The 14,280-nt window shown below is 39.3% G+C and overlaps 2 protein-coding genes across 2 annotated transcripts; both read left to right on the top strand.

The window, feature by feature from the left end:
• The first annotated feature begins 3,462 nt into the window (after positions 1-3,462).
• Positions 3,463-8,077, top strand: ppme1 (protein phosphatase methylesterase 1). The gene is made up of 14 exons (XM_079171603.1): positions 3,463-3,727; positions 4,465-4,560; positions 4,820-4,910; positions 5,046-5,103; positions 5,223-5,274; positions 5,698-5,852; positions 6,050-6,140; positions 6,430-6,495; positions 6,582-6,705; positions 6,798-6,927; positions 7,069-7,113; positions 7,228-7,292; positions 7,412-7,479; positions 7,663-8,077. The coding sequence occupies exons 1-14, from the start codon at positions 3,642-3,644 to the stop codon at positions 7,664-7,666; spliced, it is 1,131 nt and encodes a 376-aa protein (XP_079027729.1). The 5' UTR covers positions 3,463-3,641; the 3' UTR covers positions 7,667-8,077.
• Positions 8,078-10,534: 2,457 nt separating this feature from the next.
• On the top strand, positions 10,535-11,428 carry LOC306705166 (odorant receptor 131-2-like; the record flags this gene model as incomplete). The annotated part of the gene is made up of 1 exon (XM_079171868.1): positions 10,535-11,428. One exon carries the CDS (start codon positions 10,535-10,537, stop codon positions 11,426-11,428), a length of 894 nt encoding a protein of 297 aa, XP_079027994.1.
• Positions 11,429-14,280: the final 2,852 nt, after the last annotated feature.

The following is a 14,280-nucleotide window of genomic DNA, read 5'->3' as shown; positions in this document are numbered from 1 at the left end:
AAGTTTACATACCATTTCACACGTAAACATGCGGGGATAGCAGCTCATATTACTACATTGACGTCGAGGAGCATACTTCATGTTTCTATTGGTTGATATATGTGGCCAATCAGACAGAGAGGCCTGTCTGGATTCCCTAAATGTTTTCAGGGGGCATTTGATAAGAGCTCTACGCTGGATAACTTTTGCCCTACATCCTTTCCTTGGAGAGTGCCCTGCACGAAATACAAAACTAGTTGAGGAGTTTTAGGAATTCCCTCATCCCTCATCCCTGGAAGTAATAAAGTTACAAAATGTTCCAGGCAAAGGAACCGCCATGCTTCTCAGCCAATCCATACGGTGGACGAGGGTGGGTGGATGCACATAGCATCTGTATGTAATCACTCCAGCCATTAACATCTGTTCAGGCAAACAGGCATCACCCAATGAGAGGACGAGGGAAGACACTTGCAGTCGAGTGTCGGAGTGCTGCGTGCGCATGCCTACACACATGTGACTTTCCACAGCAGCTCTAGGTCAGGGTTCCAGCTGACGTCAGTCGTGTCATGAGGTTGACCGTGCAAAACCTCTCCTCGTGTCTAACGTTTCACCTGCTGCTTCAAGTGCCAAGACGTTGTTCTGTTCCCAAAACTTTACTGCTGTTCCTTGACATTGGGACATGCACACCTGTTTTTTTCCCCCATTTACCGACGCTGGATCTGTTTATCGTCATGCTGCATGTGTCTGGCTACTTCAATACTGTATAGATGTGATACAATTAATTCATATTCCATACACCAATATATTTAAATATTATTAATCAACATAATATTAACACTAGCAATAGTGTTATTACTGAAGTGAGAACTTATCTATATTTAAACGGGAATTGAACATTGTGTCCACAGTGCACAGGTGTTTGGACAAAGAGATTAAAGGCACTCATCCATTGTTTTCTTTACTTGTCTAATTTGCAAGGCAAAGATGGGACATTGTTAAATCTTAATAATGGTTCAGAAGAGGAAGTGAGGGGTTTTCACCACCTGCTTTCTTGACCCTAAAAGGAGGTTTCTGAGTGCATAACCTTTAAGTACAGTCAGTCCAGTAAACAGGTTGCTGGTCCGGCTTCAACCAGTTTACAGTGACCTCGCCTACAGTCTCTGAAAATTAAACTGAGCTGGCAGAATCCCGTGACCACTCTGTTCGTCTGCACTTTAAATACCACGAACTTTGAAACAGTGCTGTGAAACAGCTAATCTCCATTACACTATAAATAAAGACCATTACACTATAAATAAATCAGCCACTGCGTCAGTGCAAGGTTAGTGTGGGTGAAATGGCTTGTTTTCCTTATTCAGTCTTGACCTTATTTCAACTAATTAGGTAGGGGATGAAGGAAAGAAGCAGAACCAGCAAGGCTGTCAATAAATGTATTTGAGTTCAATTGTTGCTTTTAATCCACATTTTTTTTTGTATCACTATTACTTGCTTCGTACCAAATCCCATCCATTTGTACCATCTGTATGCTTCTAGGGTTTACAAAATACGAACCCAGCCTAACAATCATGATGGTTTCAGGGCCTGATACACATCTAGTCTGTGCAGGATGTTTGTAGGCTACAGCTATCATTAAACTATCAAGAAATAAAAAGTATTACACCAAAATATGTAACAAAATTCGATCTACATCTTTATAAACATGTTACTGTAATCTAAATCAAACAAAATCAAAACTTGTAAAAAAAAACATCTCACCCAAATTTCAAAAAGAACAAAAAGACAAATATCCCATCACCCCATCATTTGGTCTAACTGATAACAACCATGGCTGAAGTCAAAGTGCCTTCAAGCAGCTGTCCATGAAATGTTTTCACCATCAGAGAACACACATGATCTGCCATCTGAATGTGGTCCACGAGGAACAGTATGGGCCACATGCTCCACATATGTACATCGGTTCATGCATTCTGTTGGAAATAACTTTAACATCCATCCGATCAGATGGTTGGACAGAAAGACTCTATAGCAAACTAATGGATCTGAGTTGAATAATCAATAAATGTTCTTCACTAGTTGCTATTTTTTTTTTTTTTTCGAATGAGCATCTTGGTAGCAACAATGGAAACTGTTATTCAAATAGGAGGCTTATTTATGGGGGGATTTTGTTAGAGCTTGAATTATATTTTTGAAACACACTTCAACAACACAATCACTGCATAATAGTTGACTGACACCCAGCTAAGAGGGTGTAACCTCAAAGTCGTGACCATTGCCCTCCTTCTGCATTGTCTCTCATAATCGATGAAGGCATCTTTGTCCCAATGTTTAACTAGCTTATGCACCTTCACCTCTTTGTGTCCTCGCTTGTGCCTCTCACACTCAAATTAGCGAGTCTGCAACTGTAGACAATCAGCTGTCTCTACATACTCTTTATGTAACTGAATCTCCCATTCCAAGTCTCCCATTGAATAACAGTTACACAATACAGGACTTAATCTGCAACTTTAGTACTCATAAATCTGCAGTTCCGTGCGTGATAACCACACTGAAACACCTGCTGTTTTTTTCCTAACCATTATTATTGGTATTACTATTATTAGATATTCCTCAAGAAGTCGCCAGCAGGGAAGACGCTCTTTTGCACTGCACTTAAAATGGTTTTGTCCACAAATTAACAAGCCGCTTCTTAGGGTTCTCCATTGGTTTAGGGTGCAATACCAAAAACGTAATGGACTTGTGTGAGACACAATTTTCCAAAACAAAATGAATTGTCTTTTATGCAGCTAGGCCAAAATATCCTGACTTTTGCCCCTCATCTCTAAAAAAACTACATTTGCCAAGATGCAATTCAATGGCGTCATTCATTAGACCCTCCCTGCCTGGCACTCCCATCTTTCAAACTCCACACCTATTATTTATGTTTTGATGACATCAGCTGGACATCACATCACCAGTTATTTTTTCAGACTTGACAAAGCTTCTCCAGAGCTACAGAGGACACTGTGCAGAGTCCCTTTAAGCCAATGTCTCAGTTGTATGAGTAAAACGTGTGCTGGTGCCACCTTCTGTTCAATATTAGGCTGATGTAAGATACAGGATATAACATTATCCTAATATGTGCTGTGGCTTGTGTGTAGTAGTTTCTTAACTTTATAATAATGTGGGGAAATTACAGCATCTGTTGAAAAATGAACTTCAGCTGAGAGAATGTGAAATCTTTTTGAAGTAAGTTTTTATTTCTTGAAATGTTCTCACTTCTCTCCTCAGACAGTTTGTGCACGTGCAGAAAAGAAGCTCATTGCTATTTGGTTTAAATAAATTATGAAACATGGTTTGTTTCTACTATGCAATCTTATAACATGTCGTAAACCACTGATGTGTAGTAGTAGTCAATAGATGGCAGTAATGCTTCACAAGTTCCAGGCCAAGCTACTAAGAAATAAAATCGTAGAAGAAGAGGCCGACCAAAAATAATCACAGCAGCAGAAGAAGAGCGCCAACCGTTAGCCTGTCAGAGAAACGTATTACCCGAGCTTTCGCTGAATATATCCAATGCCTGGCTAGCGTCGGTGCAGGTTTAAAATACAATATCATATGCTGCGAAAGAGAAGGAAGGTCGCATTAAACAGTTCCTTACGGAGACCGACCCCGCTTTCGACAACATGGAGAAACAGTTGCATTTAAACCTGTTACCCTCCAGACCTCCTATGGCAGGAGGGTTCGGGTCCAGCTCCAAAATGAAAATGGGGTGAGTTAGCTCAGCTAGCGTCTTAATAGCATGCTGTCAACTGTGCTGGCTGTCTAACGTTATCTTTTTACTATACACCATCACGTCAGTTGCTCTCTGTTACGTTGGACTTGTATCTTTACAGCTAACGTTAGCTAGCTAACCTAGCTATTGCTACCAGTGTGTTGACTAACAGCGGAGGATGCAATGCAATTTAGCCCGAAGAGTTGGAATACAACCTACGCATTATAACGTTGTGTATATAAATACATATACAAGCAGTATTCATTGATCTTAACTAACATTAGCTTAGATATGTCAGGGTAAGAGTGAGCATTTATGACACACGAAAAGCATTGGTCTGAAGACATTAATCTTAAAATAAGGTCATAATTCTCCGAAGATGGGTTAAGTTAGATTTGATTGTAGATTCAGCTGGGCCACCTCCAGTTTCCACTTACACCTCCTTTGTAAGGTCAGGGCTTGTTTGTTGTTCTCATTACCATGTTACAATAGTTGTATGAGGTTGGTTTTGCTTTTGTCAGAACACGCAAAACCCTAAAACATTAACCTTTTAAAAAGGTCCCCAGTCTCTGTTTTCCAGTCAAATAAATAGCCAGCAGCCAGAGCATTAGACATTAGCCAGCTTGTGCCTTTCAAAGATATCTGCACTGTGTCTTTTAATAATCCTGCTGCACTATGGGATTGGTTTACATTTCGCATGTCCTTCTTTCTTTCTTCTTTTTTTTTTTTTACAGACCTGGACGAAAGAGAGATTTCTCCCCCCTGTCCTGGAGTCAGTACTTTGAAACCATGGAAGATGTTGAGGTGGAAAATGAAAATGGCAAAGATATATCCTTGAATGCTGCTTGATGACGCAAAGAAATACGCATGAATTATTGAAACTTTGGTGTGACAATCACCCAGAGCATTCAAATCCAACTAGGTCATTTCAGATTGAGCTACTTCTTTACACCAGTGTGCCACCTAACTTCAATTTAGTATAGAAGGTAAGCAGTATATACAATCAATGTGTATTCTCTTTTCAGCAGCGTCTACTTATCTTGTAACCGGCACAGCTCTGGTCTCGATTTCCTTGACCACGTTGAACATTTTCAGAATTTACTGCAGCGGTGCCCATGGTCCTGTGCTGCTGCTGCTTCATGGAGGAGGACACTCTGCGCTCTCTTGGGCAGTGTTCACTGTGAGCATTGTGACTATTACAGGAACTCTTATCACCTCTTAACATTATGTGGAATAGTTATGGAGCTGCTCTTTTATTTCAGCATGTTTGCTGTACACTATTAGATTTCAATGGTTTCCGTATGTGTCTTGGCAGGCTGTCATATTTAGCAGGATCAACTGCAGGGTGGTGGCTATGGACCTTCGAGCTCATGGTAAATATGCGTAGTCAAAGTCGATAAGATTTTATTTATGGTTAAGGAAATTAAGGTATTGATGGTGATTTGTGGAGGAATTAGTTGAGTTCCTCATTTAATTCTCTCATTACCTGCAGGCGACACCAAAGTGAAAAATCCTGACGATCTCTCTGCGGACACGATGGCAAAGTAAGTTGTTGTTGTGTGTGCAGTTGAACCAGACACTGGAATCTGTGAGAACCACATATGCACTACGCGCAGCACACTAAAAAGCGCTCACAGAAAATAATGGGAAGCCAGAGCGGGCAGCGATCGTCTGCAGATTTGCGGGACAGTCAGGAGTATCACGTCACGCACACAGTCAGCTCTGATCTCTACAGCTTCCACCCTGAAGGCCGGGAGTGTTTGGTGCATCCTTACATGGTCTTGCTTTCACAGTTCAGTCCACGAGGGAGAGAGAGATTTGAGAGTTTGTTGGGTTCTTGTGGTGGTAGAAATCAAATAATTGTTAAATACACTCTGTCTTGAGGTTTTTAGACTGTATTCTCAGAAACACTGATACGTAGTAGAAATGTAACACGGTTAACAGGTTATCCTTACTTTCTTCAAAAGGGACATTGGCAAAGTGGTGGAGGTGCTGTATGGAGAGAACCCTCCTCCGATCATGATTATTGGTCACAGCATGGGCGGGGCCATTGCAGTTCACACCGCCGCTGCCAATCATATACCATCCCTGCTTGGCCTCTGTGTCATTGACGTTGTAGAAGGTAAGTGCTTGCTCGACTAGAATATACTGGATGGATATTTTGTAATTTATGACTCTTGTTGACCAAATAACAGCTTGATTTTACTACTTTTAAATTAGCAGTGAATTCATGTGATGAATGTTCATAATGAATCATAGAGCTCAGTGTAGTATTACTGTGTGTATTAATGACACATATGATTTGTCTGTTGCACTCAGGTACAGCAATGGATGCTTTGAACAGTATGCAGAATTTCCTCAGAAGTCGCCCAAAGACGTTTAAATCTCTGGAGAACGCCATTGAGTGGAGGTAATCATGAGACAGTCAGTGATACTGCTGCGTCTTTGATGTATGATTCAACCAAATTATACTTCTCTGCAATTTGGTTAATGTCAACAAACGGTGTCATACATTTTTTTTTTTACTAAAACCCATGGGAGCCTTTTTTAAAAGCATTTCACTGCTTTGATTGTCCAGTTTGAATTGCCTCCCTTCTTGGAACTTAGATTATCAAGTTTGCATGGCGTCTAGTCGTTTCATTTTAATAGTAATAGTAGTTTAATAAGTGTATGAAAAATGTCTTCTCCTTTGCTCTCAGTGTGAAGAGTGGCCAGATCCGAAACACGGAGTCAGCACGAGTGTCGATGGGAGGCCAGGTGAAGAAGTATGTCCACTCGGTCTTTCATCTGTAGGTTGAGTCCCGCAGGGTTTGTACTCTTATGTTCATTTGATCTGTTCCGATGTTCACAGATGTGAGGAATCCACCAGCAGTCCAGCTGTGTCTAATAGCATTGAAGGTATAATAGAAGAGGAGGAGGAGGAAGAGGTGGAGGAAGAGTCTAACAAGAAAAGGATGAAGGAGGACGACCAAGAGGTTTTCTCTCTGACTATTTGTCTTTCTTCCGTAACATGCATGTGTTTGTGAGAGGTTGGAATGTACCTAAAGGGTTGATTCCTTCCATACAGATAAAAAAGGAAAGTATCTTCACCTGGCGAGTAGAGCTGTCAAAGACGGAAAAATACTGGGAGGGATGGTTCAGAGGCCTGTCTGCCCTCTTTCTCACCTGCCCTGTGCCAAAACTGCTCCTGCTCGCAGGTTAGATCTCTCACCACATTATTATTTGGTACTCTAAATACAGGGCAGTCCCACCAGTTTGTATGAATACAAATGATTTTTATTCCAAGCAATTTTACCATTCACCGCACAATTTCACCCCTGACGTACTCCATTGTACAGGAGTGGACAGGCTTGACAAAGACCTTACTATTGGACAGATGCAAGGTAAGAAGGACAAACCGAGATTTTCTGCAGAGTTTTACCATTTCTTTCCCGCCGCGTTTGATTTTTTGTCGTACAGACCTCAGATAAATCCACAATCTCACTGTTTGTTCTCAGGGAAGTTTCAGATGCAGGTCCTCCCTCAGTGCGGTCATGCTGTCCACGAGGACGCACCGGAAAAAGTAAGGGGTGTTTGCCCAAACATGTCTGTTTTTTTGTGTGTATGTTCAGCTGTCACCTGTTTGATCCCGATTCAGTTTGAGGCAATTTTGTAACGTAGTCCTCCATCATCTGTTGCTAGGTAGCAGATGCTCTCGCAACATTTATGGTCCGGCACAAATTCACTGACTTTAAGGAAGGATACCTGTGGTAAGTAAAACTTCTACCAAAGAATGTATACACCATACTGATTACATGTAACATTATGATGACAATTTTACACACATTTTGTGTAGAATTATAAGAGAACTTTAACAGACAGTTTCACAGAATGACATACATTATATTTGTTATAGAATATAATTAATATTTTGTGTCATACTCTCTCCACAGTTAATTTCCATTTTTTCAGTCTATATTCAGCCAGCGACCATAGAGGAAATATTTCAAGATTCATCCACATCCTTGTACAATTTAACAGCAAATTAAAGAAAATACAGCAAGCATTATTATTATTATTATTATTATTATTATTATTATTATTATTATTATTATTATGTTGCTTTTGTAATGTAGATAATTTGCCTTTGAGCTTTGCCTTATTTCTATTTCAAAACACTGGGATTTGATTTTTCCTTCACAAATCGCATTATATATTTTTGAAGTAATGCGCTCCTTGTTTAAAGTTTCATTTTGAGTGATTGCGTCATTCTCAATATGTGTTTGTGATGTTTGAACTCCCAACAATGATTTAAGATCGATGCAGCTAAAATGTCACCCATGCTTGTATATTTGGTAAATGTAATAAAAGGACATTGTGATCATTTTAATGGTGGTAGTTGAGTATTTATTTTAGTTTTCCATCATCTTGTTACACTCTGCAGCACCCAAATATTATAACACACATTTAAACTCACAAATCACACTGTTGAGACAGCTTCTGTGTTTCAGGTAAAAGATGAAGCCCAGTTTCCACTCACTGCGGTTTAGAAGGCGAGTGTATTTTGCTGAAGTACTACTTGAAAAGCGTCTGTAGCTGACACCAGAGTTTGCTTTAGGGAAGATCTCCTCGGCCTTAAGTCTTTTTTTGCCATCCCACTTTATGGTTTAAGTGTTTCTTTTATAAAATCTGTTGCATAGAATTCTGATGTCCTGTCCACATTTGAATTCCTCTTCAGTGAATAGTTAACACATGACTAGACAGTGACTGCTTTTGTTCTGCATCAGTGACTTTGGCCTGGAGGCCGCAAACAATTTGGCAGATTAAGGAAAAGCTCTCACGCTACTAAATCATCTCCATTTTAATGCATTAGTGTTAGTATTATAGTTGACGATGAAAATCAGTTATGTTAGAAAATATGAACATTATTTTATGATTATTCTTTATAAGATGAAGCGATGTTCTAATGAACATTTAATAACCATGAGTGAGAACTCAGTTTGAACAACATTTGCAACTTGCAGTTTTATAAAGCATTTCTTTCTCCACACCACCCTAAATAGGGAAAGTCAGACCTGTTCTCCTGCACTTTGTTCACAAAAATAATCCTGATGCAGCAGAAACAAGGGTGTAGTTTTCTAAACTTTGTTCAGAAGTTGATGTGTTTTTCTTCACTGATTCACTCCAGGGAATGAAAGGCAGGTTTTAATTGTCCCTCCATGGATCGACACACTTAGAGATGTATTGCAATTATGTGCAACATAAATATTTGAATTATTAATGACTGTCCTCTAAAGAATTACAGTCACAGAGGTCATTATGGGATGTGAGTCTGTAAACAAAGTTGGCATGTTTTGAACAGAATTTCTTTTGGTGGCATCATGTTGGGCCTAACGAATAATATTCTGTACTCGATAAACATTTTAAGCAAGATCTTAAAAGCATGTATGGGATAAAGTTAAAGCAGAAAAGTGCAGAATTTACAAGTGGCTGGAGAAGATTAAACTTTTTAAATACCTCAGTACAGTGCCACAGATTAATACCTCTGTGACACAATGTCAATGATCAAATTCTGTATTTTCTTACTGTATAGTAACTACAATTTTCTTACGTTGTGATATTGTGTGTTTATGAGGCCAGGTACACAGAATCACTGTTGAAACTAGTTCAACCTGTTGCTGGGTCTAAAAGACTTCTTGCAACAATGACACGCTGCAATAAGGAAACTTCACAATTTAAGTGAACTCCAATGTGTCAATCACACAACTCAAGCCTCATAAACATGGAGGAGCGGTCCACTCAGCTGTGAACGGTGGAAAGACATACAGAAGACCCTCTGGCCATGTGTGAGCCAGGGCCTCCTGACCCGGAGGACTGGTCCTCTCCGTCAGGGAGAACCAGTGGGGGCAGTGGGTCGACCTCTCTGAGGCAAAGAGATCCACCTCTGCCCTGCCGAAGAGGCCCCAGATGCTGTGTACCACGTTTCTGTAGCTTATGAAAACATTTAAAGTCCAGCTGAGGTTGACAAAGTATACAGTTTAGACTGATCAATGCAATTACAAGATTGATGATGTAGAGCTCAGCCAATTGCCACTAGGTTTAGGTCTTGGGCACTACCTACAGGCCAACTACATTTTACATCTTATTAACACATTTTCATCATATAGTCAGTTTACAATTATTTTTGCAGGTTGATATTTCCAGCTCAACCTTCACCAGGCGGCTGAAGGTAAAGAGTCAGTATGAAAGGTACTTTGTTGCTTGTCATGCAATTGCCAGCAGTCACAAATGTCCATTTAGAAACCCCCTGGTTGAATTTCTGTGCACTTTTTCACAACTTTTCAAACTCTCCTTCAAAAAAAAAGAAACGCAGAGCTTTGATTGGTTAAACTGACACAGGTGATGATGTCATGACATTGATTATTTATACAAAAAGGACATGATGTAGTGGAGGCTGATTCAATCTTCAGATTTCTTCCACAAACCTTCATTGTCAAATGAAGTCCAAATCAGCAATATGTGAGTAATGTGTCTCGATCTGTTTGTCAACTTCATAGGGGTATATGTATTTCTGAAATATTTGTATGTATTGCGAGGCTGTCTTTATTTTTACTGACTAAAATTGTGGCTTTTTTTTCAGGCCAGCATGCTTATTTAAGATATTATTTGACAAAATCATTCTAAACAGGCTTTAAAGATTCAGGACTGTTCATACAACGTTGATTAAGGATCAGTGAGATGTGATTATGTCTATGTATTATTATGCTTCTACAGACGCTGCATGAAGCAGCGGTCATGAATAACACAACAGAGGCTACCCAGGTCATGCAGCTTCAGAAGCCAGTCAAAGTTCTGGCGTCCGTCCTGCCATGTCTTTTCTTTCTGTACGTAAACGCCGTCATGCTGTTTGCCTTGCTGAGCAAGCCTCTCCTCCGGGAGTCTCCCCGCTACATTCTGTTTGGTCATTTGCTCCTCGCGGACTCCCTGCAGCTTCTTCTGTCAATGTTGCTGTACATCTTTGCCGTTATCATGATCCGAATGATGAGCTTCGTTTGTATTCTTATCACAATGCTGGCACGTGTCGCTTTTAATCTATCACCCCTCAACCTGGCTGTGATGTCTTTGGAGAGGTATGTTTCCATTTGTTTTCCACTGAGGCATGCCAATATTGTCACCACCAGGATGGCAGGAGTGGCCATTGCTGTTATGTGGACAGTTGCCTCTTTAGACTTTTTCACGCATCTCTTTCTATTAATCAGTCTGGAGAATACAGGCTTCACTGTGCTAAGGGTCTGCCACAAACACGTCTTCAAGCTACAAATTTATACAACTGTAACCGAGGGCTTCACCATCGCATATTTTGTATCTGTGTGCACGGTTTCCATCTACACATGCATTGCTGTCATGATTACTGTGAAGTCAGCCTCTTCTAGTGACCGTTACTCCAGTAAGCCCCATAAGACAATGCTTTTGCATCTGATTCAGTTATGCCTGTGTCTCACCACCATTCTCTTTGATATGGTAAAGTTCAACTCGTTGAAGAAAAACCCTGCTATGGCCGTTCACATTCAGTACGTTCTCTTTTTATGTCTTATCATTCTCCCTAAGTGTTTGAGCCCGCTCATATATGGCCTCAGAGATCGAGCCTTCAGACCTGTCTTCTTATACTATTTCACTTTTGGCCTCAGAACCAATGTCAAGACATTTCCTAAGTCTTGATTTCAGTTACACTAATTGTGATACGCTTTTTTTGTTTGCTTGCACATTCGTGTCGAGTAGAAATGGCAAATTATATTTGTAGTAAGCAAGTTTGTTTTTTTGCGTGATTGACTTTAGTGTTTGAATAAGTGTATGATGAATTCTATCACATTCTGATAAGTGTGGTTAAAATCCTTCTCTGTAAACTGATGTAACAACTTTATGTACATACTGCAATATATAGCTGTAAAGTCTCAAACCATGTCTATGAATCTTGTGTTGAACTGGAAATGTACTGATTACAAAGAAAAAGAAGTGCAGCAGCTTTTCAAACACTTCCTCACATCAAGAGCCATTACATGTTGCATACAAGTCAATTTCACCATCAATGCTCCCTTTATAGTGAAAGTTGTATAAATAAAACACATCAATCACATGTGTACACACTAAGAAGCTGAGATTTGATCACTGTAATAAATTATGACACATTGTTATGTTGAATATATATATAAGATTCATAATCCCCCTCCACGACTTATTTGTACATTTTATGCTTATATCTAAATACTAAATAGCTCTTTCAGAAATGATCAAATCATCATCAGCAGATCTTTTCAAACCACACAATCTTTTTTTTTTCATACACCCTTTTGCTGTTAATATGCATAAAGACACAATAAATATAACATGAACATAATACAACATGAAATGAATAATCCATGTTCATTATGATTGTTTTTGTTCTTTTTCGTATCAGTGATAGAACTATGGAAAAATATAACAATGTGTGTCATAACTTCCTTTAAAGTTGTGTCAGTGTCATCTTACAAGCAAAACTCTGTAGTAAAAAGCTCAAAAATCTATAAATCAAATACATAATTGGTTAACATTTATTAATCATTCATTGAATATTCAAAAGAAATGCTGACAACTCATGAAAAGCAGACGGGTAAATGAGTCATTTAATCATGCATTCACCGTTTATGAATGACATTCTATGAAAAACATTGTAAAGTATGTTGTTGTCATTAAACACAAAAGGACACACTTTCTTATTTTAGTGGATCATTATTGTTTTCCATCTGCTTTTTTTTTTACCATGCAGCACAATATGACACAAGTTGACCAAAACAGATTTACATACTTATTTACAGAATGTATTATGAGCATAAAATATATTATATTTGGACTTTTATATGTATTATTGTTGATTGATGAAAAGACCAAATGATGATGTTCCCATGTGCATTTTCTATGAACATCTTTGAAAGATAAGAAACATTTTATACCCGTCAGATTGGAATAAAAATATCAACACATTACCTACGCTTTGGATAACGATAGCTCACATTTCATCTCGGACAAAACATGGACACCAGGTACGTTTCATGAAACCTTAAAAGCATGACGTGAAGTCTGAACGTGCAGTTAAAGAGTTCATCCATTCAACCAGCAGATGTCACTTTTGGTTTGTAAATAGATCAACAGTACACTGGAGCTGGAACCGGGGCCTTTTATTTTAGTCTTAAATATCTAGCATAATGGCACCTGAGCACTGTAAAGAAAAAGAAAAAATTAGGGATGTTCAGCAGGCCAACTTGTGATATTATTGATGAAATTCCTGTCTCCTCTTTCTCACAGTCCAGATGGACGCTGGTGTAGGAGAAAGGATAGAGACAGAAAGCAGGGAGAGACCAATTTATGTGGGCAAACAGGGAGGGAGGTGCTGACCCATAGAATAAAAGAAGCGTCTGGGCGGGAGGTGGACTAATTTAACCGATCTTTACTCCGCCACAATCCTGAAGCCCTCTCAATACCTCTCTCGCCTTTGTGAAAGAGCACTTGAAGGGTTGAAAAACATTCCAGGGAGAGAAAGTACCTGGTGACGGAGAGCGGCTTTAGTTTGGAGCAAGAGCAGAAGGGAAAGGTTGTTATCATGATCCCGAAATTCTTCATATCTTCAACCGAGAAAGTGGATTCTGTGGCTTTGCTTTCACAAAGGCTAGTTTAATTAACACGGCCTTAGTTTTTACTTTTGGTCACACACAGGTCACTTTAACCACTTTCCATTCTGTGCTCACAGGGAGTGCATCCAGAAAAGAGAATTATGTGTGAGCCAAATACATGAACAAGGGAGGTACAGAAAGCTTATCGCTGTCTTTGCTAAATAGCTAAGATGTGATCTGAAGGAGGAGCCCAAAGAATTATTCAGACAACCCTGTTAAGCAAAGTCTATTGTGTACTTTTGGGCTACATGTAAGCAGAAAAACAACTGTATTATATTATAAGAAATGTTCTCCAAAGACAAAACCGGCTTTTTCAAAAGTCTGTGGAAACTTTGCTCAGTGAATTGGGATCAAATACCAAGAATCCATAAACAATACCATGCAAACCAGTGCAGCAGCCTGCAAAATATACTATAGTGAGAGAAGTATCAATTGTGTCAAGAATGTGGTGTTTTTCTTGAGAGTGTATCAGAGAAGAACTGAGTGAAGTCAGTTATATTCTTTCTGCTGAGCTGCTCATGCTATAATATAATGCATCCCTGCACAATAACACCATAGCCTAAAAAATAATTAAATGAATGCAATGGATTGCACAAGCGTTCCTGTTGTTTTGCTCAATTCATGAGCTTAAAACCCTAATAGACTGTGTTTGTTGATTTGGCAAGATCTAGCTGGTGAAAGATAAAGGAAACATGAAACAAAGGTATATAAAAGTGGTGGTCATCATTAGCTAAAATCATGTCTAGTGGAAAAGTCCACTGCTCCTAAAGGAGGGGTTGTGGAAATGTCAGTGGGAAACTTTAGAATGAACACATTCTAATATGGCTGTGATTTTAGAAGAAGCCCCTAAATTGAATTAAACAGTTG

The sequence above is a fragment of the Pholis gunnellus genome (assembly GCF_910591455.1).
Source record: "Pholis gunnellus genome assembly, chromosome: 13".
Taxonomy (NCBI): Eukaryota; Metazoa; Chordata; class Actinopteri; order Perciformes; family Pholidae; genus Pholis; species Pholis gunnellus.
The sequence above is the reverse complement of the archived record's forward strand: the minus strand, read 5'-3'. Positions and strand labels throughout refer to the sequence as shown.